Source organism: Zonotrichia leucophrys, chromosome 1 (genome assembly GCF_028769735.1).
Source record: "Zonotrichia leucophrys gambelii isolate GWCS_2022_RI chromosome 1, RI_Zleu_2.0, whole genome shotgun sequence".
In the NCBI taxonomy this organism is placed as follows: Eukaryota; Metazoa; Chordata; class Aves; order Passeriformes; family Passerellidae; genus Zonotrichia; species Zonotrichia leucophrys.
The window spans coordinates 25412280-25435090 of NC_088169.1; the positions used below are offsets into that span (position 1 = coordinate 25412280).

The 22811-nt window shown below is 42.9% G+C and overlaps 1 protein-coding gene across 9 annotated transcripts in view; it reads left to right on the plus strand.

The window, feature by feature from the left end:
- Window positions 1-9058: 9058 nt before the first annotated feature.
- NAXD (NAD(P)HX dehydratase) overlaps window positions 9059-22811 on the plus strand; it is a 54441-nt gene continuing 40688 nt past the window's right edge. Inside the window, exons 1-6 of one of the 9 annotated variants that reach the window (XM_064709070.1) lie at window positions 9059-9161; window positions 12856-13436; window positions 14625-14996; window positions 18367-18517; window positions 19580-19625; window positions 21287-21375. In XM_064709070.1, the coding sequence (XP_064565140.1) occupies window positions 12875-13436; window positions 14625-14996; window positions 18367-18517; window positions 19580-19625; window positions 21287-21375 (1220 nt within the window). In that variant the 5' untranslated portion in view covers window positions 9059-9161; window positions 12856-12874. Of the gene's footprint in view, window positions 9162-11319; window positions 11654-11841; window positions 12273-12584; window positions 13437-14624; window positions 14997-18366; window positions 18518-19579; window positions 19626-21286; window positions 21376-22811 lie in introns of those variants that run through there. The other 8 variants (XM_064709051.1, XM_064709043.1, XR_010439635.1 and 5 more) reach the window with 8 other exon arrangements.

Genomic DNA, 22811 nt, shown 5'->3' on the forward strand with positions numbered 1-22811 from the left:
GACATCTTTTCCACCCAAGGAAGGCCCAGATACCTGAGAAAGGAGTGGGCAGTGATGTCCTCTGCCAGCTCCCCTCATGTGGGCAATCAATGACTATTAATATAGGATTTTCCCTCTAGTGTCCTGAACCATGGTTTTGATATCAAGGTCGAGAAAAACAATTGAAGTTGCACATTAAAGAGCTTACAATACCTTTGCAAATGTAAGCAGATACTTATTTTTAAGAAATCAAATGAACCATTCTCAATTTATTCACCCTGAACTGAATCAGTAGATTGAGTTTTAGATTATTAGGCTAAATTTTAAATAACAAGAGTTAGGTGAAGAGAATTTCAGCATTTAAATTTTTGCTTCAAAACTTCTTTCATTTTATATTAAGGGAAAAAATGCTAAGAGATGGTGACTGGCTCTGATGGCAGAGAAGCTCTGGGGGTAACATGTTGTAGCACAAAAGATGCTGAGGGGTTGGAGGGAAAATTCAGCACATTTAAGAGATTTCTATATCATACAAATAATCTGATGTGGACTGTGCATGAATTTGGTTTATTTGGATACCAGTGTCAGATGGTATGTTTTATTTGGATACAACTGTCATATGTCACAGTTTTTCTCTAGCAAGCTAACTAAGATGAAGACATTTGTGACTAATACAGATAAGTTTCTGGTGCTGAGTTCCACATCTTTTATACATCTTATTCTCCTATTTGTCATGGTAACAAAAACATGGTGTCTGAACACATACTGTACTGCTGGTCATTAGGTGAGAAAATTTAGAGAAATTTAGAGAAAATAATGTAGAGATCATTACTTTTCTGTGCAAAATTTCCATAATATTTGACAGTGCAAATTCCAAAACATTCATAACTTGCAAGACTTCTCCTTTGCAATAACCTTACCTTGCACTCCTTGAAATTACCTGTGGAGAGCCAGAGATGAGAAAAACCTAGAAATAGAGAGGGTTCCTTTCTTTCTTCTATAGCCAGCAGCTTAGGGACTTGCTGAATTAAATCCTACCACATCATGTAACAGCTCCTACCTTCTGTTTGTTTCTTTCAGGTCTTTTCCATCAGTTTGTCTTTGAACTCCACACATTTATTCTCTGCTCTTTTTTCTTGCCCATCAAACACATCCTTGTCTTCATTTTCAAGAACTTCTTTAGCATGCTTGCACTGTGTTGTTATCCCTCACTCTCCATAAAGATGCTGATTCCAGCCAATAACTGGCCATGTGTTACATTTCTCAGTGCATCCCTTTGGCATTTCCTCCTTCAGCCATCACATTATGAGGGAAGGATGCCACAAGCACTTATGGAGTGAATGTGCTGTGCTTTTCAAAGCTTTCCAGAAAAAATCTTGAAACTCTTATGCTGCAGGTGTGCTGGAAGTATTGTCCTCCCCATGCTGACCATTAATAACTTCTCAAAGATCTCTATTTTCCTGTTTCTCTGCTTGTTTGTGCCCACTCAAGTGCTGTCTCATGTTATAAATCTGATGAACAATCAGAAGAACTGTGCTGTCAATAATGATTACAAAGGGCATTGGAGAGAAGAAATATTTTGTTGAGTAGTACAGTGATAAGTATGGGTTACAAAAGACGAAACACCTCTCTTTCAAGATCTCTTAAAAGTAAGAAAAGGAAGCAGATTCACAGCACTGCAGCTTGTCAGGCTGCTCTGTTTGCAGAACAGTCAGCTGTACATCAATCACTTTGCTTGAAAGTGTAAGAGGCTCAGAAGTCCAGGCCCAGAAAATTCTGCAGGAACCTAATAATAACTTTTATTAAAGTACACTGTATTCAAGTATTCAAGATGATCCCTCGGTCCCTAAAATCCAGCACTGACAGCTACTGTTTTTGTGGAGAAATGTTTCTGTGGCACACTGCCAAGGGACAGTGAGAGTCTTTGAGAAGCACATTTTTGCCCACAGCAGATGGGAATAGCAGCCTTTAGTTGCAAACAGAAGCCTAACAACAGCAAGAAAGGGCAAGACCGTCTAAAAACAGTGGCACAGACAAAGCTGGTGATGTTTTCAAGGCAGATGTGTACCACAAATGCCTTGTGAAGGGAATGTGCAATGAGCAGTGAGGGACCAAGGATCTTCTCATGAAGTACAAGTCAATTACTCATATATCCTCTTATATTAACTGATGGTATCTGTCCTTAATATATTCTGTTAAGTATTTGTGTGTTCACACATTTTATGTTGAACAGTTGAACATGCTGTATTCCCAGAAATGGTCAGTACTCATGTTGTGTGGTGAAAATTCATTCGTAGTTGGATTCTTGTAATTCTTGTGCAATATACCAAAAAGATTTGTAACCTTGTAAGTGAGCTCTACAAACAAAGAGATAAAAATAAGCTCTGATCATGTCACTGTGGTGTGTTTGTGCTTTTTTTTTTTAACCTTTTGAGTAGAGGGTAAACTAAGAGATAAATACATGATGAACATGCCCTTTCTCTTGCAAACAAGTGAGCTATAGACATTAGTGCTGGAGATATAAAATTTTGTTTTAGCCTACCCTATATCTTCCATATATAATCCATGTGTACACAGTGCCAGGGTCATCCTGCCATGTCTTAGCAGCTGATAGTGCTTACTGCACAGATATCCAGCCACTGTTACCAAAGAGCCCTACAGCTCCTGTCCATAGCCCCACAGATGGGACTATGGCCATGATAGTAAGAAGGCCTGGCAGAGAAGCTGTGAACTGACTCTGTGGCTGCCCAGGAGCACTTGATGCCATGTTTACATCCTTCTTGTGTCTATCATGTATAATGAGCAAGCATTCAGGCAGGTTTTGGGAAATTCAAGGAGGTTTGCCCCAAAGGATGCATTACACTCAGTTGTTCCAACCATCTGGTGTGTTTCTGGCTGGGCAAACACACTCATAGTTTCCCCCTGCCAACACAGTTACCAGAGAGATGTGTGTGATTATTCTGTCTTTGGGGAACCCTGGGCATCTTGGGATGTACAAAATAGACTTGTCAAAGTTTATTAAGTATCTTAGCTGCAGCATGACTGAGTATTTGACAGACTGGCCTGGTAGATGTCTAATTTAGGATGAGCTCAGTAGCTCTCCAGGCCCCAGTAACTCTAAGGACGTGATCTTCATTGCTTGAAATGGAACTTGAGATATGTGGCTCACAGGCAGTCACCTACATTTAATACCTAAATTTAGATGTCTGCAATCTGGAGCTGAATTACACTCCATATTTCCCACTACAGCTCAGGACCTGGCAAAAATACTCAGTCTGAAGCATCTTCTGGAACTCTTTGACCTCCTTTATTCCCATTTTTTCCCACTACTCTGAAACAGTCCTCACACACCTCCACAATTAGGTCAACTTTGTTGTCTGTCACTCTGACCTCCAGTTCTGAGCCTTTTTACTCACAGTGAGTGGTTTAAGAGTCTCTTTTACAAAAAGACATGAGACGTTGAAAGCCCAGAAAAAGCAAAAATTTTATCTCCAGACCCCTCACACATTAAATGTTCATAGGTTAATGGATCAATAGGTGTCCTTCTGAGATCTTAAAAGAGCAGTTAAGAATAATCTTACAACTGAACAAGACTGGGAAGCCTAATGCCCTCAAGCAACATGGTAATGGATTTTAGCTGAACAGGGCAAAAAGCTCGGAGGGAGAAGAGCACATTGGCAGGGCATGTCTGAGCAGGAAAAATTCACAAACACACAACATAAAAACTAATAACCCCAAGCATCAGTTAAACCTGACAAACAGGTCTTGATACTACTCAGTAATATTTTTGTCTTGAAATAATGTGATGCTTTTGAAAAGTAACTGAGTCACTTTTGTAATCACAATGAACTGTAACAGGCCAGAAAGTTCAATAAACTTAGACCAAGAGGGAGGGAAGTCAGTCCCCCTCCATGAAAGAAAAGACCTGAGGTCTCAGCCTTGACCTACAGGTATCAGTAGGATAGTTAAGCTCAAACCTGCAGCACTTCTTTTTTCTCTGGTGAATTTGATAAAAGTGCTTTTGAACCTGATAAACATGGGTTGGATTAAGACTGTGTCTGCACAGCTGCAAATGAATCACATTTTATCTCAAAAGGAGGCATTCAGTTTGCTGATTTTCCTAACCAGCTAACTCCTGTCTGCTCTAAAGCATTACAAAAGAGCTTTTACAGGAAAAAAACCAAGAGTGATTAATTTTCAATTCCCAATGCTTTTCCTCCCCATTACACAGTTTCCTTGTACAGAGACAGTTCTGAATGCCTGAGCAGAAGGGGCAGTCTGATGAATCCTTTTTAGGCTGTTACAGCCTTAAAGTGTGCCACTCCAGTTGCCAGAATAGAGGCAGGAAAAGTTACTAGAAGCCTCAGGGGGCTGACTTTTTGTCTATGCAAGGGGAATATTTCTGCTTCTTGTGACAGATGAACTGATAAGTGGCTGGATGGGGACTGCAAGTGACAGCAATGGAAGGTGGATGCTTGCCATGCCAATATATCTCAGAGACCAGGTGGAGTTTTTACTGAGCAAATTATGTATTTTATTGCTCCCTATGAATGGAACAAATAAGTTCAGCAATAATCTGGTTTCCATATAATGGGAGAAAGCCTTCATGGCCACTCAGAAGGCAGTGTCTTAAAAAGCTTTTTTAAAGCACATAACTCACCAGCTGACAACTGGATGAAGGCATGTTACAGATTTGGTGCTCTGTTGTTAGCAGTTGCAGAAACTGCTCACCTGTGACATGTGCAGCATTGTTTGGGAATGCTCAGCACTCCGGTCAAAGTGTGGGAGCTCAGTGTCCAGCTGTGGTGCCTTTCCCTCACATTCAGCAGAGTGCTGGCATCCACTTCACAAAAGAAAACACAGAGCAGGGATCCAAGTGGGCTCTACAGTGGGACAAGGAGGTATTCAAGGGAAAATAATGGGGAGAGCAGGGATGCAATGTTAGGGGCGCTAGCCTGAGGGAGTGGGATGTATCATTAAAGAATGGACAAGGTAAGAGCAATGTCCTGGAATCATTTGCAGAGTGGAGGCGGCTGAAGAGGGAGTACCCCCTCTCTCTGCATGGTGCTGAAGGGGTGGGTTGGTGTGATGGGAGATCAGCCAACACTGCAGGCTGAAGGTGATGCACAATCACATTGCACCCTCACTGGAGCTCTGCATGCCCTGCTGAGGTCTGGCCACCAAAGACACTCCAGTTATCATTCTGGCACAGTCTCCCCCACCACAGTACCAGGGCTTGGCATGGTTATTCCTTGCTAAGGTGTCCAAGTTTTGCCACAGACACCTCCTTCCATCCATCAGGATCCTGCCTGGGTGGATTTTGAGGAAGTGCAGGCTGTGTCTGCCTGACTGCCAGCAGCAGGAGCTGCTTCTTCTTGCCCAGGGAGCAGAAGGTCACTGTGGACAGCCTCAGTGCCTGGCATGGGAAGGCTGGGGCCAGCTGACACCGAGTGCTGAGCCACAGTAGGGCTGGCAAGGGAAGGGGCTGAGAGCAGACAGGCATGGAGGGAAAGGCCTGGAGCTAGGGACCACCAGGATGTCTTCAGGGCAGTAAGACTTTCCCCTGACTGTAGAGTTTAGTCTTAATTTAATCTGCCAGCAAGACTTGGGTTTGATGGAAGACAGTGGGAGAGAGCAGGAGGGGTGGGTTGGTACAGAGTGGTGACCCTGGCATGGGCTGTCTGAACCCTTAGTGTGAACCTGGAGGTACAGCAGGAGCTCAGGGCAGAAGGGCTACCTGCCTCCCTTCCTCCCTGGCCACACATCCTCTTTCCTGACACATGACATTTGGCAGACCTAGTCCTGGAGAGCCACCCATCAAGGCTCTCCTTTCCACACCCTTCTGATCTTTACTGCTCCTTCATTAACTACTCTTCATGAAGATGGGCTAGTAGGAGAACTGGATTCACTGACATGGTATGCCCTTCTGGAAGGGTGTTAAGAGCAATGAAGGATAGGAAATGGAAGTGGGGGGGGGATTGAAAAGTTTACTTCACACAAAAGAACAGGCTTCTTTATAGAAAACCATTTGCCAAATGAAGTAATTTTTTAATGCTCTATGTTATTTGGGGATGGTCACAAAATAAATAGGTCCTATTTTAATTATTGTGATAGAACTAAAGCAATGCAATTTCCCTGCTGTCTCAACTTCTGACATGTCAAGTCTATGGCTGTATTTGTAAGGTGCTTTATACTGGGATAGCTACTCCCATACAGCAAGGAAAATCATCATTTGGATGTGTCATCTTTATAACGACATAGTTATATCCACCCTCTTACCCTATTTTAGCTTTTATTTTTACACAACCTTCTCCTCCCACAATGGGATTAATTATCCCAACAGAACTTGCAGAGCTGGCCTTGGCATGGAGAAAATGAATTGTTGCTGCCCATACACCTACACAGCTGTGACAATCACAGGAAGTGATAATGTACATGCATATATGCTGACTTTGAAGTAGAAGATGCTGTAACCAAGACCAGGGTACGTGTGTCTAATTCTACCTGTAAATTGAAGTGCAGGCATATTAAGGACTAGAATATATTTTCTATATATGAGAGCTCAGGAATATGTAATAGGAACAGCTCTCACAGGGAGGAAAGAGAACTGCAGCTTTTTCCTGTGGGCAAAAAGATTATGCACAGCTCCAGAAGCAACTGGAGGCAGACATCACCCGTGGCATTACAGCAGTCTGAGCCTGACTACAAATGCAAGGCTTAAGGGCTGCAGGGAAAGCAACTACACAGTCTTCAGAGAAACCTGGGGACACAACTGCTAAAGTTCATATGCTGGATCTATGAGATAACTAGCAACACATTATGGGGAAAAAAAAACCCAGGGAAGTGAGGTACCTGAAAGAGGAACCTTTCAGTGTTCAAATCCCTTTGTGAATACAGCACGTAGCCTTCCTCCAGCAGTCACGTTCAATATCCACTATGATTTTCCAAGACTGAACTGAGCTGTATCACTTAAGGTAAAGCAAATTTATTTTTTACAAATCTGTCCATCATTCTGAGTATTCATGTCTCTCTTAAATGCACACAAAACTGTTTTGAGCAAGGGGTTGACATTTGTATATGTACAATGGGTAAGACGATGCTCAGGCAAAGCCTTCAGGCTCAGCTACAACACAACTAAAATAATGTGTAAATGACATTACTGAACAGTAAAAAATTATATAAATGGTATATTTCATAATAATAGCAGTCTTCTAAATTGTGTAAATTAATGGATTTGGCAAATTTTACCTTCAGCCACCACAGAACAAGATAAAGCAGTTTTTTAAAAAACTGTGTAACTGCCCAGTATCAACTTTCTCATTATTCCCCATTGGAAAAGAGGCCATTTGTTTTAACATTCTGGTTGTTGCTTAAGAGATTTTACATAATTGTTTGCACTAGATTTCAGGAACTTGTTTGAAGGATTTGGGCGAGTCCAAAAAACCTTCAGTTCTACTGCACCACATAGATCATTCTTATTGCCTGCTCTAAGGAGAGTACAAACCAGAAACAGCCTCTTTATTGTTTCTCTCATGTTTGCTTTTCTCACCATTAACACTCAGCAGAAAGAGTGTTCACTTTGGGTAAAACAAAAATTACCTAGTGAAGCACAGGGCTTCACAAACATTATTAGACTGAGTATGTCTAGAAGTGATAATATCTGAGGTGCCCTGGTAAGAATATGAAGAATCACAGAAGCTGTAGGGGCAAACTTTTAACACAGTATTTAATCAGGTGCAGGTATGTTTCTTTCCATATACATTATGGAAAGAAACATTATTTTCCTTCTTCAGCCCATAGAACATTCCTGTTTAGTAAACTTTATAGGGAAACCAAAGCCATTTTGATGGTTTCTTGTAACAGCTTGTTGTCAATTGCTTGCTGCTATCCTTTCTCTTGAATATAAAAATACACAAAGTGAAGTGGCAGGAATAATTACTATAGCTTCAGGTGTTCCTAGTTTCTTTGTGGCCTAGAGAGACATCAAACTAGTAAACTAAAATTTACACCATATAGCCACATTTTGTCCTGTACCAAGATAAACACATTAGCAGTGTAAAACATGCTCATTTCACTCAATTTAAAAACAGTAAATAGCACAACTAATAATACCTGCAGGATTGTCTTTCTTTTATCAGAACACCTATACCATTTTTGCCTTCTCTATTCTCTATTACACTATCAATTCTAACAGCTGCAATTTAGCTAGGTAATCATTCAAATGAAATTAAGACTTCCTTTATCTTTTTCACAAGGAAAGGTGTTTCCAGATTCACATTTCAACAACAAAGAAATTCTTGGTAGTATTTTAAGGGCAGTTTCAACTAGAGCTACTTATTACTTCTGAGTTCTTCCATTACCTTTCTCCACATGTATGCTTAAACCTCTTATTGCCATTATTAATATGCATATGTTGGCAGGGATGTATTTGTAATATTTATGCTATTAAATGGTGATTCCAGTAGAGGCTGTCAATTATTTGAGTGGAGAGAATGCAATCAAAGGATGTTGCAAACTCTGCTGTTGACACCTGCTGTCCACATTCACCATGGAATGGCTTTGGTAGGCAGGGCTGCACAACAGTTACCAAATGGGTGGAAAAGACTGAAGTGCTGAGTGGGTGCAAAGTCATCAGAAGCAAAGAGCCAGCAAAGATTCATCAGGAACCTGCAGAAGAAAAGATGGTCCTGAATGGTCACTATTTTGGGATCTCCACCTAGGGACATCTAGCTGACAGTCCATCCCTCCCCATATCGATTGTTACCAGCAAGCACCAGCTGTCAGTGGCTGCTGCCATGCAGTACAAAGTCAATCCTCCAAGTTCTTGTCTACCTTGACAGTGCTAGGACATTCTCCGGCTGGCTACTGATGCCTCTTCTTCTGTGTAGCAGGGGAGGTACAGAGTTAATCCACTAATGAGGAGGATGTGCTGCCTTGACAGCGCAGCTAGGGAAGGGTTAAAATGCTGGAACTCAAGGTTGAGATCAAGAGCTGGGGAAGGAGGGAAAAGACACTGAGGAAGTGGTAGGGGCCAGCAACAGGCAATGAAGGCAGAATGATTTTGACAAAGAAGGAAATGGAACTCTACAGGGTCATTCCTCCTTTCATGTAAGAGAGACAACAGGACGGTCAGAAAAGAAAGCTCAGTTTAAAAAACTGGACAAGCACAGTATACACCTGAAGAAGTAAGTGCCTCTTGCAGCTGCTTTTCCTCTTCCTCTTTGGTGGGAGCGTGAACTTTTGCCTCATACACCTCCTAGCTTCTGTAGTTCTGTTAAAGGCCCTTTTTCCCTGCCTCATCTGCTGGTTAAGTAGCATTGCTGTTGCTGCACTCAGAGGTGGCACCAGAAGCTATGGATTTACACTGCACAAGGTACGGAGATGGCAGCCAGTACTATACCAGAAGAAGGTACCTTGAGTTAGATACAGGGCAGGAGAATGTCAGAGGAGTGGCAACATGTTTTGCCCAAAGGTTTTACACTCCTGTGGTTATACAAAGTTGTTGTGCACAACAAAGGTGTGCATAACAAGTTGAAGAACTGTGGCATAGGGAAAGCCCACAGACACCCTTAGGTTTTCTTCCACACACAAATTGAGAATCGGGTTCTCCACAAACAACTTCTGAGGGGCCTGCAGCATCAGAAGAATTCCCTTCCACCTCTGCTACAAAGGAAAGCAGAGAATTCAGCAAAAAACATTACAATTATATCCTTCTTCCTGTCCTTTGTTGGGCACAAGATATGCCTTTGGCAGGGACACTTGAGGGGATGAAAAAACATCCGCATTATTCTTTCCCCCCCTCTCTTCCAGACATTAAATCAGTGCTGGAATTATGGGAATCTACACATTCATTATCCTTCCAGCTGGAATCAAAGCATGAGTGTATGAAATGCGGTATTCAACTTATTTTTTTCTGGGTTAAAATTCATGTGCAAACTAAATGTGATTGTCTGTTTAATCTATCTTTTGGACTGCCACTCAGATAATCAGAGGGTAAAAAGCATTACTTGTGCTGACTGAATGAAGGGAAAATTTCACTGACTTGGTATTGGCTTTAAAATCATACCAGATACCGGGACCTATAGAAAAGCAACTTTTCAACAAACAAGTTAATACCTGACAGTGAAGTCATCAGGTATCCAAGGTCCTGCTCCAGAACACGGGTTACTGATCAACCTGGGTCACTAAAAGTTCAGGTTGTCTGTCTCCTACTTTGCACACAGCATGGCTGCTTCAAACAATGCTTCTGTAGCTGAAAAACATAAATATCTTGTGCTTGGGTTTGGTCCAGGTAACACCAGCAGGTCTGTCTGACCACAGCTTATATATAACATAGAACAGTAAAGGAAAATTTTGTCTGTCTTCACCCCTTCAAAATATTAATTGAAACACTGACATTTTACTCCCAGTTAGGCTACAAGCTTTTATGAGTTAATAACAACACTCTTTCTTGAAATACCCAGGAGTCTAGAGCAGAGACTACAGCTGTTCAGAGCTTTTAAAAAATGTTTCAGATTTCTCATGCATATAATCTTAAGTTTCTCCTGGGTGACACTGCATTTTGATTCATTGTGTAGATTAAGCAGGTGCCGTAGGAGCTGAGGTGAACATCACATGGTAGATTCACCAGCTCTGTTGTGTTTTAAAGAAAATAATAATGGAATGCTGCTATAAAAATGGCAGGATCACACATGTCAACTGGAATACAGCACTAAGTGCCATATCTGGTCTTCCCTTAACCACCTCCAGGGATGATGGTTCCACCACCACCCTGGGCAGCCTATTCCAAGGTCTAACCATACTTTCTGTGTTGAAATTCCTCCTGATGTACAACCTCCCGATGTACAACCTACACCTCCCCTAGCCCTGTGTAAGACTGTGTCCTCTTGTCCTGTCACTGGTTACCTGGGAGAAGAGGCTGACCCCCATGTGACTGCAGCCTCCTTTCAGACAGCTGTAAAGTGATGTCTCTTGAGCCTCCTCTTCTCCGGGTTAAACAATGCCAGCTTCCTCACTTGCTGCTCACAGAACTAGTGTTCTAGACCAGCTTTGTTTCCTTTCTCTGGGCTTGCTCCAGCACCTCAAGTGTCCTTTGTGGACTGAGGAGCTCAGAACTGGACACAGTACTTGAGGTGTGGCCTCAACAGTGGAGTATAGGGCAACTGCTGTGTGTAGGGGAAAATGATGTATCTGAGCAAGAAATACCACCTTGAAAGCAAATCATACTTGCAAATAAGGAGTTTTCTCAGAAACACCTGGTGAGGTGAGGGATGGGAAGAGCGTGAAACAATAAATGGTAAATTCCTGGGAGTTTATAAGAGCTGCCAATTAAAGGGCCGGGAAGACAGCCCCAAAGCGCCGGGCTTTGGCCGGGCCAGGCTCTCCGAACTCTCCCGTCCCGTGCCGAGCCGGGCTGTAACACTCAGCGCGGGGAGGCGCGGAGCGGTGCCAGGAGGGCGCGCCCGCCCGCCCGCGGAGCCCGGCCCGGCCCCGGCGGAGCGGAGGCGGAAGCCGCGCCGATGAGCTGTGCGCGCTGGGCAGCGGCTGTGCGGAGCCCCGCGCTGGGCCGAGGTAAGAGCAGAGTGGCCCTGCCTTGTCCCCGCCAGGATGTGGGGACGGTGCGCTGCCATCGCCCTGGCCGCACTGGCCGCGGCCCTCTGGCTGCAGAGCGGCGAAGGTACAAACCTCCGAGCGCCGGCCCGGGCGGGAGGCGGGGCGGGGTGGGCGCCGGCCGCTGCCGGAGCCCCGGGCGGTCGGGCCGGTGCGTGCTCCCCACGGGGGGAAAAGTCGCCGGGCCGGGCAGCCCCGCCGGGGGCTGGGCCGAGGCGGGAGGGAGGCGGTGGCGGCCTCGTGTGACGCTCCTGCCGGAGAGCAGAACCAAAGCGAAGGGGCGGCAGCGGGGCCCAGCAGGATGCAGTCCACCCCGCCTGCCGCGGGGGCCGGCCGGGCCGCTCACCTGCTCCGCGGAGGGACGGCCGGGGGCGGGGGAAGCGCTCGCAGACCCGACCCCCGGCACCGGCGCAGGGTCTGCCGAGGGCAGCGGCTGCCGGCTCCCCGCGGGCCTGCGGGCGGCGCCGGCTGCGGCGCGGCTGTGGTGGCGGCCTGCAGGGGCAGCGCTGCCGCGCGTCTGTGCGCCGGTGCGGGGTGCGGGGGGAGCCCGCCCGGCCCGGCTCGGTGACACGGCCGCCGGGGCGCAGCGATGTCGCTGCCCGCGCTGGCGCGGCGCGGCCCGGCACGGCGGTGCGCGGGGGTGAGGTAGGCGCCGAGCGGAGCTGCAGCGCCCTGTGTGTGTGTGGGTGTGTATGTGTAGGGATCGCGCTCCACTGCGGCGGGGAGGGAGGGAGGGAGGCAGGCGCACTGTGATGAGCAGAGCCTCCAAGTCCAGGCAGCGCCGTCGTCCTGTCGCTCCCAGCGGAGCCCGGGGCGGGGGAGCGGCAGCGCACGAATGACTGCCTGAGAGGGCGAAGGAGAGGACCGCGGCTCCGCGCCGTGTGTCTGCTTGTTTATTTTTTATTTATCATCATCGTTTTCGGAGGGGGCGAGTCAAGGGGAAGAGGTTTTTTTCCTTTTTTTTTTTTTTTGTCACCTCTCTACCCCTCTTGTTGCAGGTGCCCGCAGCTCAAAGCGGCGCCTGGAAAGTTTTGTTTGCGTGCGTGCAGGCTGCGAGCGGCGGTGGCCCGGGATGCGGGTCCCGGGGCCCGGCTCTCCGCCGCTTCCCGCCGCACCGCGGCTGCCGGGGCTGGCGTAGGCGCCCCCTGGGAGAGCCGCGTGCGGGCATTAAACCCCCTCCCTCCTCCCCGCCGCCCTCCTCCGCCCCCTCCGTCCCTCCCTCTCTCCCTCCCTCCCTCCTTCCCTCTCCCCGGTGCGCGGCCATTGCAGTGACCCCGGCCGGCCAAGGATGATTACGAACACGCGGGGCTTCCTGTGGTCGGATCTGGAGACGCGGGCGCTGCTGGAGATCTGGGGCGAGGCGGACGTGCAGTCGGCGCTGGACGGCAACTTTCGGAACAGCCATGTGTACCGGGACGTGGCGTGCCGCCTGGCCGAGCTGGGCTTCGAGCGCACCCCCGAGCAGTGCCGCATCCGCATCAAGGGCCTCAAGCGGCAGTACTACCAGGCCCGGGACGGGCTGAAGAAGAACGGGCACGCCCGCAAGATATGCAAGTACTACGACGAGATGGACCGGATCCTCAGCTGCCGGGGGGGGCCCGAGGGCGCCCCCGAGCCGCTGGCCCCGCCGCCCGACGGCGCCCACCCGCCCGCGGGGCCGCTGGCCGCGCCGCCCACGCCGGGCACGCCGCACAACAGCCGCTCGCTGGACGCCGAGCTGGACGAGGACGCCGGGCCGGAGTCCCCCCGGGACAACTTCACCGAGGATTCCGGCGAGTGCTCTTCCTACGCCGACCACCCCATCAAGGTGGAGTGCCCGTCCTTCGCCATCCCCGTGCCGCCGGGGGACGGTGAGTACGCTGCGGGCTGTGTCCTCCCCTCAGCCCGCGGGCTCTCGCAGCCCCACTGCTGGCGCTTCTAAGTGGCTTTTTCCTTATCCTGCTGCTCCTGCCCCGTCCTTGGCGCTCCGAAACCCGCCCGTGCTTCCCCCGCTCTTGCACCTTGCGCGTCCCCGTGAACCGGGGAGCGGGCTGCTGCGGGTGCTGCCAGTGCTGCATGCCGGGGAGGGGGAGATGCTGCAGACAGGGACCCCAGTGAGTTTTCATCGGCATTTGTCAATGGGAAACCCATGGAAAACTAGCGCAGAGATTATCGAGACAAAGTGTCAGGTAGCAATGTACAAGAAAATAAGCATCCTTCCCGCTGGCGTGTTTTCCCGTTCCCTGCAGACTGAGTGCAGTTTTGCTAATCGCTATTAAAACGATGATGACGATAATACCTGAAAAATCTCCTTATTGTTGCAGCTGGGCCAGAAAGCTACGGGAGAGCTTTTACATAACAAATTGCACGAGTTGTTTCAGAAACACTGTTTCTAACTTTACCGGCTTGCGGACAGAAACAGCACTTTGATAAAGCCTGTCCTTTCCCTAAGCGTTCTTTACCATCCACATCTGTATTGTGGAGCAGCGGGGGAAATGTTGCTTGTTTGTTTTCAATCTAGATTAATGCAGGGTTTTTAATACAAACATGAACCTGTCTTCAGAAGTTGACATGACTTAAGAACCAGCCAATTGGTTGACGTTTAAGCAACCTTCTTTTTACATTTAAACCCCATCAAAGAGTTGTTTACACTAATGTTCTTTTGAAATGCAAATCTAGAATGCCAACAGACTGAAACTCAATTTAGATTAATGTAATTATCTGCAACAGACAAATGAGGATATACTATTTAATAACCTTCACTTAAACCTTTTTAGAAGATGAAAAAGACTCCCATTGTTGAAGTTTAGTACTACAACAATTAAAAAATGGCTCTGTGATTTTTGTGTTATCCTTGCAACTTGGTAGAAGTTTGTGGATTTGCTTTGGTACTCTGAAAGAAGTACTATTTTTGTCACATAAATACAGCTTGCATTGAGAAAGTGTAACCTAATGCTTTGTGAGATGTTAGGTCACCTCTTGTAGGGAGATTTTTTGCTGCTTTCCTCTTAGAAAATTGTTTTCCATCAGAAAAATAATAGATTCTTTCCTTGCTTTAGGCTTTAAAGAAGTCAGTGCTCCAACTATTACCCCACCTCTCAATCAGCCCAAAAGATCAAAAAAACGCCATACCAATTTGACATTGGATAAAATGATGGAAAAGTTCCTGCAGCAGAGCATGGATACAGACGAGAAATTTTACAGATTTGAAGAGCAGAGGCTCAAAATTGAGGACAAGCGTCGGGAAGCTGAGCATGCTCGAGAACTCCAGATGTTACAGATGTTGGGACAGATGTTGGCTGGAATTTCTTCTTCAGTATCACAGAGGTCACAGTCTATACCAACAAGTCCACCTCGGAGAGCGAACCATCGTTCATATGCGGATAACTTTAATTATAATGCTATGACAGCAACACTTTCTCCACCGATAGGTACTTCCTTCTACAGCATAAATAAAAGCTGGGGTACTTTTTAAAACTTCTGTGTGAAAGCACTGGTAGTAAGCAGCTTTTGAAAAATAAAAGCTAATTGGAATTATTTAATACTGTGGTGAAGGTGTTTGTCTGATATAAAATGAAATTAAATCATTATTCGTACCATTGCACTGATTACTTGATACAGGTACATTAGTTATAACAAATTTTTATGAGCAAAATTATACCTTTGGAACCCTGTAAACCTTGGGAACTTTCCACATTCATGTCTCTGTACAGTGAAGTGAGGAGCTGTATATGTAGCTGGAAGCAATCTGGAAACATGAGTTACTCTGTAGCAGAAATATTGCTGCTGTTCTGCTTGAAGTTACCAAGCATAACCCCGTATATGAAGTTAAGGCTGTGCATGTGTTTTTTCAGGGCTGGGAAAATAGAGGAGTTTTTCCTACGCTGAAGTAAGTCAGATGTTAAGATCTAGCTTTAAATAAATTTCTTTACAACAAAATTCTGAATCCTATAAATTAAATATTGTATTCTTGTAGTAGGTGTAATAGAAGATGAAAATACTTGCTTATGTTTTTTTTTCCTATACCAGCTCTATAAATTCTATGGGCATCGGAGTTTACTTTAAAGTAAAAGGCAAAGCAGTATCTCAGGAATTGGTATTTATGCACAAACTTCCTTCTGTACCTCATGTGTGGGCCAGAAGCTGATGGTAGTAATCATCAACAACTTCTTGGGATCTGTGTGCCTGTGGCATTTATCTTCATCATGGTCTCTTTGTACTTGGAGGTAGGCTGCATGGGCAGGAGGAAATCAGGGATATTCCATCAGTGCTGGAAGTAGAGTCAGACTGGATCTTAATGACTGTAGCCTGCCACGTGGAAATGCAGAAACTCTAATTCTGTTCTCATTCTGATTTTCACACTACTTGGAAGGAAAAAAGTGTAGTTTGAAAAGAGGGGGAAAAAAAAAAGGAAGCAGCCAGCATCAGTGTTGAATAATAATCTGGCATGCCAGATCCTAAGGGGCATTCCCTGAGTCCTGAGAGGTCCTTTCAGTTGTGTGTTAGTTATTGTTTCCCTGTAAAGTGCAGGCAGGCTGGTGGTTAGGCCTGTTGAGGGTTTAGGCTGGCAAATCTCGTTGTGTTCCTTGAGTGGATAGCTAGGTGTGTGGGATTTCCTGGTGGCGGCAGACTTTTGCAGATAATTTATGGGATATGAATGGATACAGTGTTTCAAATGTTCTCACTTTTAAAATTAAGGAAAATTTGTGTGCTTTAGAAAATCCTATAGGAAATTATTTAAGGATCTAGACTGGGGTGAAGGTACCTACAAGGCCTTGCCATTACTTCTGAAAGTTTTTTCCTGAAAAACTTAATTATGTGTAGCAACCTGAAACTGAGGTTCAATTTTTCTTGTTGGATTTCATCATATAGGTGTACAGGCATATTGCACAATGCAGAAATTCATTTTATTTATTTTACTGCAGCGAGAGCAATTCGAGATTCTAATCTTCTAATTGGCAAGGGTGTAAAAAAGTGTTTATGCTAAAATGTGAGCATAGTGCTTCAGGCAACACATCTTTTAAGGAATTAAGATTTAATTTGTTGAGAGCTGAATATGCCATAGTGATTCTGTAGGTAGAGTAGAGCTATATTAAGAATGGCTTTTTGCATAATTCTCTGCTTTCTCTCCATTTATTATGTAGTCATTTTATATTCACACATGAACAAGAACCAGCAGCAAATAAACACAAGGCCTTCTTAGCAACACTGCAGTTTAAGGGTCCCAAGCTGCATAATATTTTTGTGTGGTTGAAAACCAGCAACTGTGTGAAGTGTGATTTAAAGAAAATAATCTGCCCTGTTTTCAGAGGAGCTGAGGATTTTGTTCTCCTCTGGGTCACTGCAATACTATTTTGGCTGTAATCCAAATCAGGTTGTGGGTTTTTTCTTTTATTTTCATTCCTTTCTTTTTTTACCCCCCCCACCCCATTTTTATTATTTCTCAGCAAGACTGGGATGCCTGTATTCAAGAGCAAAAGATCAGCCAAGAGTATTTATCATTATTGAAGACTAAAGCATACTATTACTGAAGATTAGCCTGTTTGGTTTAGATTCTGTGAAAGACAGAGAAAAAGATGTATTTTGCTGATAGCACCCAGACTTGGAATTTTCTTGTTTATTACATTTTTTCCCCTTATTATGCCCAGTACTTCTGGAACAGAAATTTTCTCTTTTTTTTTCCTTCTTTTTTCCTCCCCTCTGTATTTTGGAGTTGAGAGTTTGGGATATTGAGTTGTGTACAGCTGAAAATAAGGAATATCATGGGAATTATTTTCTACATAATTATGTTATACATGTGTAGCAGTTCTTGAAAGCTTTTTAGAGGATCTGTAAAAAAGAAAGTAAGCGTGGCTATGATCTAGAACACTGATATTAGCATTCAAATAAGCCACTCTTCTGAGCAAAGTTTTACAGGTAATGAGGAGCTTTTAAGAATTTGCTCTTTTAGTGTATTTGCTGCAGTTTATAGTTAACATATTGTTGATAGAAGTAGTGATCTTCACATTTTCCCCATGTTAGGTAAATGTTTTGATTCTTTCTAGTTGTAATTGTTGAAGTAACTTTTTCTTCTAAATTTTTGTAGCCTTTGGAAAGAGTAATTTGATACATAGCCTACTGAGTGTGCAGTTGTTTTAGTATGTGGCTTGACATGTAGCTTTGCATCAGAGATCTGGAGATGTATTATAGCTAAAAATGATCTTTGTGTGATATTTGTGATGTTTGCATCTAGTGTGTTGGATTATAGTTTTGCAGAAAGACTTTCACTATGCTTTGTAACCGCCTACCAAAATAACAAAGCAGTGATTCTGCTAAGAGGTGGAAGTCTTTAAGGGGATGCGAAATATAAGGTAGGGTGTACATTTAAAATTTGGTTTCAGTTGCTTTGTGCTTGCTCTGTGGATGTGTTTAGTCCTTACTAAGTGTTCCTATTTCAGTTGAGCTTAATTATGGAACTGATTTCAGGCTGAACTAAGAAGGTATTTCTAGTTACAAAATGTTCATGTAACTATTCTGGGTTGTTGCTTCTTTCTGTACCTGAGCCCTAAATTAGGACTGTGAACAGTCAGTGAGAATATTCTCTTCATCAGACCCTGAATGCATTTTTATAATCATTACCTTCCCTATTACTCACTGTTCTAAAGGCCTTCTTTAAGTGACAAAGCGTTTGGATTTTAGAAGTATGCCACTTTGTGTATCTTTGTGTGATTTTATTAGTGTACATGAGTGCTTAAAAAAAATGCTTGGCAGTAGTTTAAGGAAGAACATTCTTTGAAGTAACACTTATTTTCTTCTTTTCAGTTATAGAGAGGTCTTTTTCACTGCACAGAACACACACTCTGAAGGATATGGAGAATATTTTCCAGCTGGTGCGCAATGTTATCCCTCCTCTCACAGGGAAAAAGCATAAAGGTCAAGATGGTCGTATAGGCATTGTTGGAGGATGTCGAGAGTAAGTTAAATAGAAATTTGATTTTTGCTTCTGATAAAGCTTCAGGATTTCATAACTGTTGGAGAAGCCATTCAAACTCACCTTACCCTTAAACCACAGTTTTCCAGAGTGCTCTAGGACTCCATCATCATGACCAAGCATACTTAGGAAAGGATACGGTACCTTGCAGATGTTTTGCAAAGTTTTTATTCTGAATGTTATGGGAACTTAAAATGCTGTTTGTGTCTACCTTTTCTGTCTTTTTTGACCACCAAAAGCTGTTAGTCTTTTCCCATTGCATGGTGAGGTTTTAGAATAAATAGAGTAATACAGTGGCACATCTGATTTTTTGCCTTCTCGGGAACTGTGTCTCTTTTTTCTTATGCTGTGTTTTCTTGTGGGCATTTTATTTTGATAAATATTGGTGTTTAGTAGATTCTGTCAATGTCTTGCTTTATGTACTGGAGTAATGGAAATATCCTGTTTCAGGGGAGAAAAAATGTACTGCATAAATCAGTTAAATGCAGTACTGACCTAGAACCAATTTTGGCCACAATACTTTGAATGAGCCACTACACCTTCCTTCTTTTCATTTTCCCATTTTGAAAGAGAAATGACATCTTTCTCCTGTAAGAGAGATCTACTGTTGGACATCTGCTGTTAATAAACATTCCATAAAGAGCAAAAAGGTGCTGTCTTGTAGCTGGGTCAAATATCCAGGAGTTAGAAGATAATGGTCATAGGTTCATTCAGCCTCTTTGTTGAAGTAAGCACTTTTGGAGAGTGATTGTATTCATATCTCTCTCCTCAGTCTTTATAAAAAGAGAATTTAGGGCAACTGGAATCACAATTTAGGCACTTTAGTTAAGCATCTAAAGCCAGATGGGATTGATCCAGGTCACAGATCCCATATTTAGCTTGCAAACAGTTTTTGGCTCCTGTTTTGTTTGTCTCTGAAGTTTTACCTCTGTTACTTAAGAAAATTTTGCTGGTTTATGGCATGATCTGTGTAAATATTTCTATGAGAGATCATTATCTAATCTTATTACTGTGGTTCCTAATCTAAGTTTTGTTTCATTTTAGATACACTGGAGCACCATATTTTGCTGCAATTACAGCCCTCAAAGTGGTACGTGTTCTTCTATACAAGTCCAAAATGAACTTTTCATCATTTCTGTTGCCTAGGTGTCTTTTTTAAAATAGCTTTCATTCTGTAGTGCACATGAAATTTGAGCTCTAGAAGGTCTTCTCTTAAGCAAAGAAAATCCTTAGTTCAGAATTTGTACAAATTCTTTGTAAATGTGTCATTTACTGTGTTTCATTCACCATGTTTCCTTTCTCTGTATAAGGTGAAGTTAGAAATATTTCCAAAATTTGACATTTTAAGGGACTTGGATAGGAAATTTCAAGACTTGATGAAATATTTTCTCAAAAAGTGAACAATGAAATAACCTTAGATTATTGTTTAGAGTTATGTTTTTGTGCTGTAGTGAGTTCTTGGGAAATTTTTTCTGGACCTGATAACTGTGTTGAATGAAACAACTTTCTTTCAAAATTTAAAAGTTTAGACTAGTAAAATTTTTATATGTGGTAAGTTTAAAGATTATGGGTGGAATTCCATGTAATTTCTAATAGCACATTTTATTTGCATTCTAATCTTCAGCAGAAGTATTTTCTAAGATTTTTTTCCTAGAAGCATGAACTACCTTATTTTATTGACATATTAAATGGCTAAACTGACTACATAAATACAGGGTGATTGTTTAAATGTAAACAAGTCATGCTTACATAATACATCTGATTTTCAGAATGCTATATATAGTGTGTCAGTACTTTCAGCTCATTGTGTCTGTTTTTCTTTTTGAAGATTTCTCTCAATATGTAGGTAACCATCCCAGATATTTCTAACCACTTCTTCTCTCAGGATGCAAACCCTCAAAGATTTGAAACTGAAATGATGTTATTTAACCATGTTACTATAAAATCACAAGGCCACTCAGCTTTCTGTCCACTATTCTGTCCACTATGTGGACAAGTCCAGTGGCAATACCAAGAGGTTCCTTACTGAGGTCACTTGATTTCAGACCATTACACCTGCACATAAACAGTCACAGTAGCTTGAAATGTTCAATGTATAGTGGTAAAACAGAGAAGACACTTCCTTGATACTGAGAAGTTTCAGTATGCATGACCAATACAAGATCACTGGTCTGGTCACTCCTTACATAATTTTATGTGTGCTCTGATTTTTTGAGTTGGTAGCAGAAGATAGAGACTCAACTCTTTAGCTTTAATGTTTATTTAACATAGGGTGTGTTGCCAAAATTGTGCCAGCGTTTTTCATGTATGAATTTTGCCTATTGAGTAAAAATGGTAGGACTAGAAACGTATTCATGGGTCACCATAGCCATATTTTCAAGTGTTACAGTAGTATTATGGCTCTCTTAAGTAGTTTTACTCATGTTCATCTGTGTCTTTTGTACATGAGACTTTGTAGTCTTTGCTCATCTACAGATGAGAAACATTTCTCAAGTGAATAAAATTTTGAGATTTGCATTTTCAGTCATCCTGTTAGCAAGAAACAGAATAAAAATTATATTGGAAGTTACATACAAAAAGAACAGAGCATTTCATACTAGTCTATGCCAAAATAGAAGAAACATAATAAAACTTATTTAAACTACTGAGAGAAAACTATTCAGTTGAATTATTAGTTGAATAATCTTTGGAATGATTAAGTTATTATTAAGTATAAATTTGACAATACTGTTTGCAAATTTTCTTTTTTAGGGTGCAGATTTATCCCATGTGTTTTGTACCAAAGATGCAGCAACGGTAATCAAATCATATAGTCCAGAGCTGATTGTTCATCCAGTTCTGTAAGTGACTTACAGTTTGTTTAAATGAGCTAGTCAGGCTTACTAGTTTTAATATTTCAGTCTGATAATTGATTAGTTTGTGTTATTTATTTTACTGAGTTACTGGATGGATGAGCTGGAGATCACAAAAACTCCAGGCTTTGTCCTTTTGTTATGACCAGTTGAATATTTAATATGGGACAGTCAGCTGTGAATTTCTTTTCATGACTGTCAAAGTACAAGTTTTAAAAAGCAGAGATCTTTCTTCCTGCTTCTCCCTGGCTTGTTCTGTGGTTGTAATGCATTTAGCAGTGAGCAGCAGCAAGATCCAGAGCTAAAAATTGCTACAAGTCGGAATTTTGCAATCTGCATTTGAAAGGCAAATGGAGTGTGTTCTCTTGCTTCCTCAGTATTAATAGTATTTAATAGTAGAGTGTCTGTTTTCCTCTCACTACTGTGTATATAGACACCTTGTAAAATTTTACAAGGCAAGAGAGATGCCAATTTTCCTTTTTCTTCATGAGTATGTTGCTTGAAATACACACCTGTTCTTGGGAATTAATAGATGTTCCAAAATTATATAAAATAAGGGTTTAATTAACAAGAAGAGGAAAAGTCGAATAAGTGACTGTCCTCTAATTGAGAAAATCAGTGTCGATGTGTGTGTGCTTCTCCGAATTTCTGTTCTGAAATATGTTACTGATTGATGAACTTTCATAGGATAAATTTTTTTCAATTAGGTGTTTTGATTGTTTGCAATGAGCACTGCAAATTGGAATTAAGATGTGTGCCTTAGGTGTATGCCTGTGAGCTTAGTTCACACCAGTGCATGTCAAAGTCTGTTGGTGTACGTAGCAAAGCTGTGATGAGGATAGGAAAAGCATGATTTAAAAACATGTTTGTCAGATATTGCTGTCAGGAAGGATTTATGACAGTAGGAGTATTTTGGTGTCTGAGAACAAGAATGTGGTCTTCCTTATGGGGATGTCTGCGTTGGAAGTTGTAAGTTTATTGCATTCTGAAGGTGGGATTCATTCCTGTTGCTGGAGACAGAGGTGCTTAGAAGGAAGGCAGCTAAACAGGGTTGTGTTTTTTGTCTGCTTTTCCCCCCCACTCCCCAAATGTAAAAGAAACCCATAACTTTATGGATTTCAGACAAAATAAAAATGATGTTTGAAAGCAAGGAGAGATGGGTAGGGGTTTTACCAGTGTCATGGTTTGAGCCTGGCACAGAGCCAGTGCCCCCCATGAAAATGCCTCACCTTGGTGTCTGCTGTGAGATGTGACTAGGAATAAGCAAAACAGGCTCTAACTTAAACATAAAGAACACTTTATTACTTAAACTACAGGAAAATAGGGAAAGAAAAAAAAAGAAATTGAAAACCTTACAAAAAAACTTTCCTCTTCCCCACTCCCTGACTTTCCCAATCTGATACATTCTCCCAAAACAACTGCTC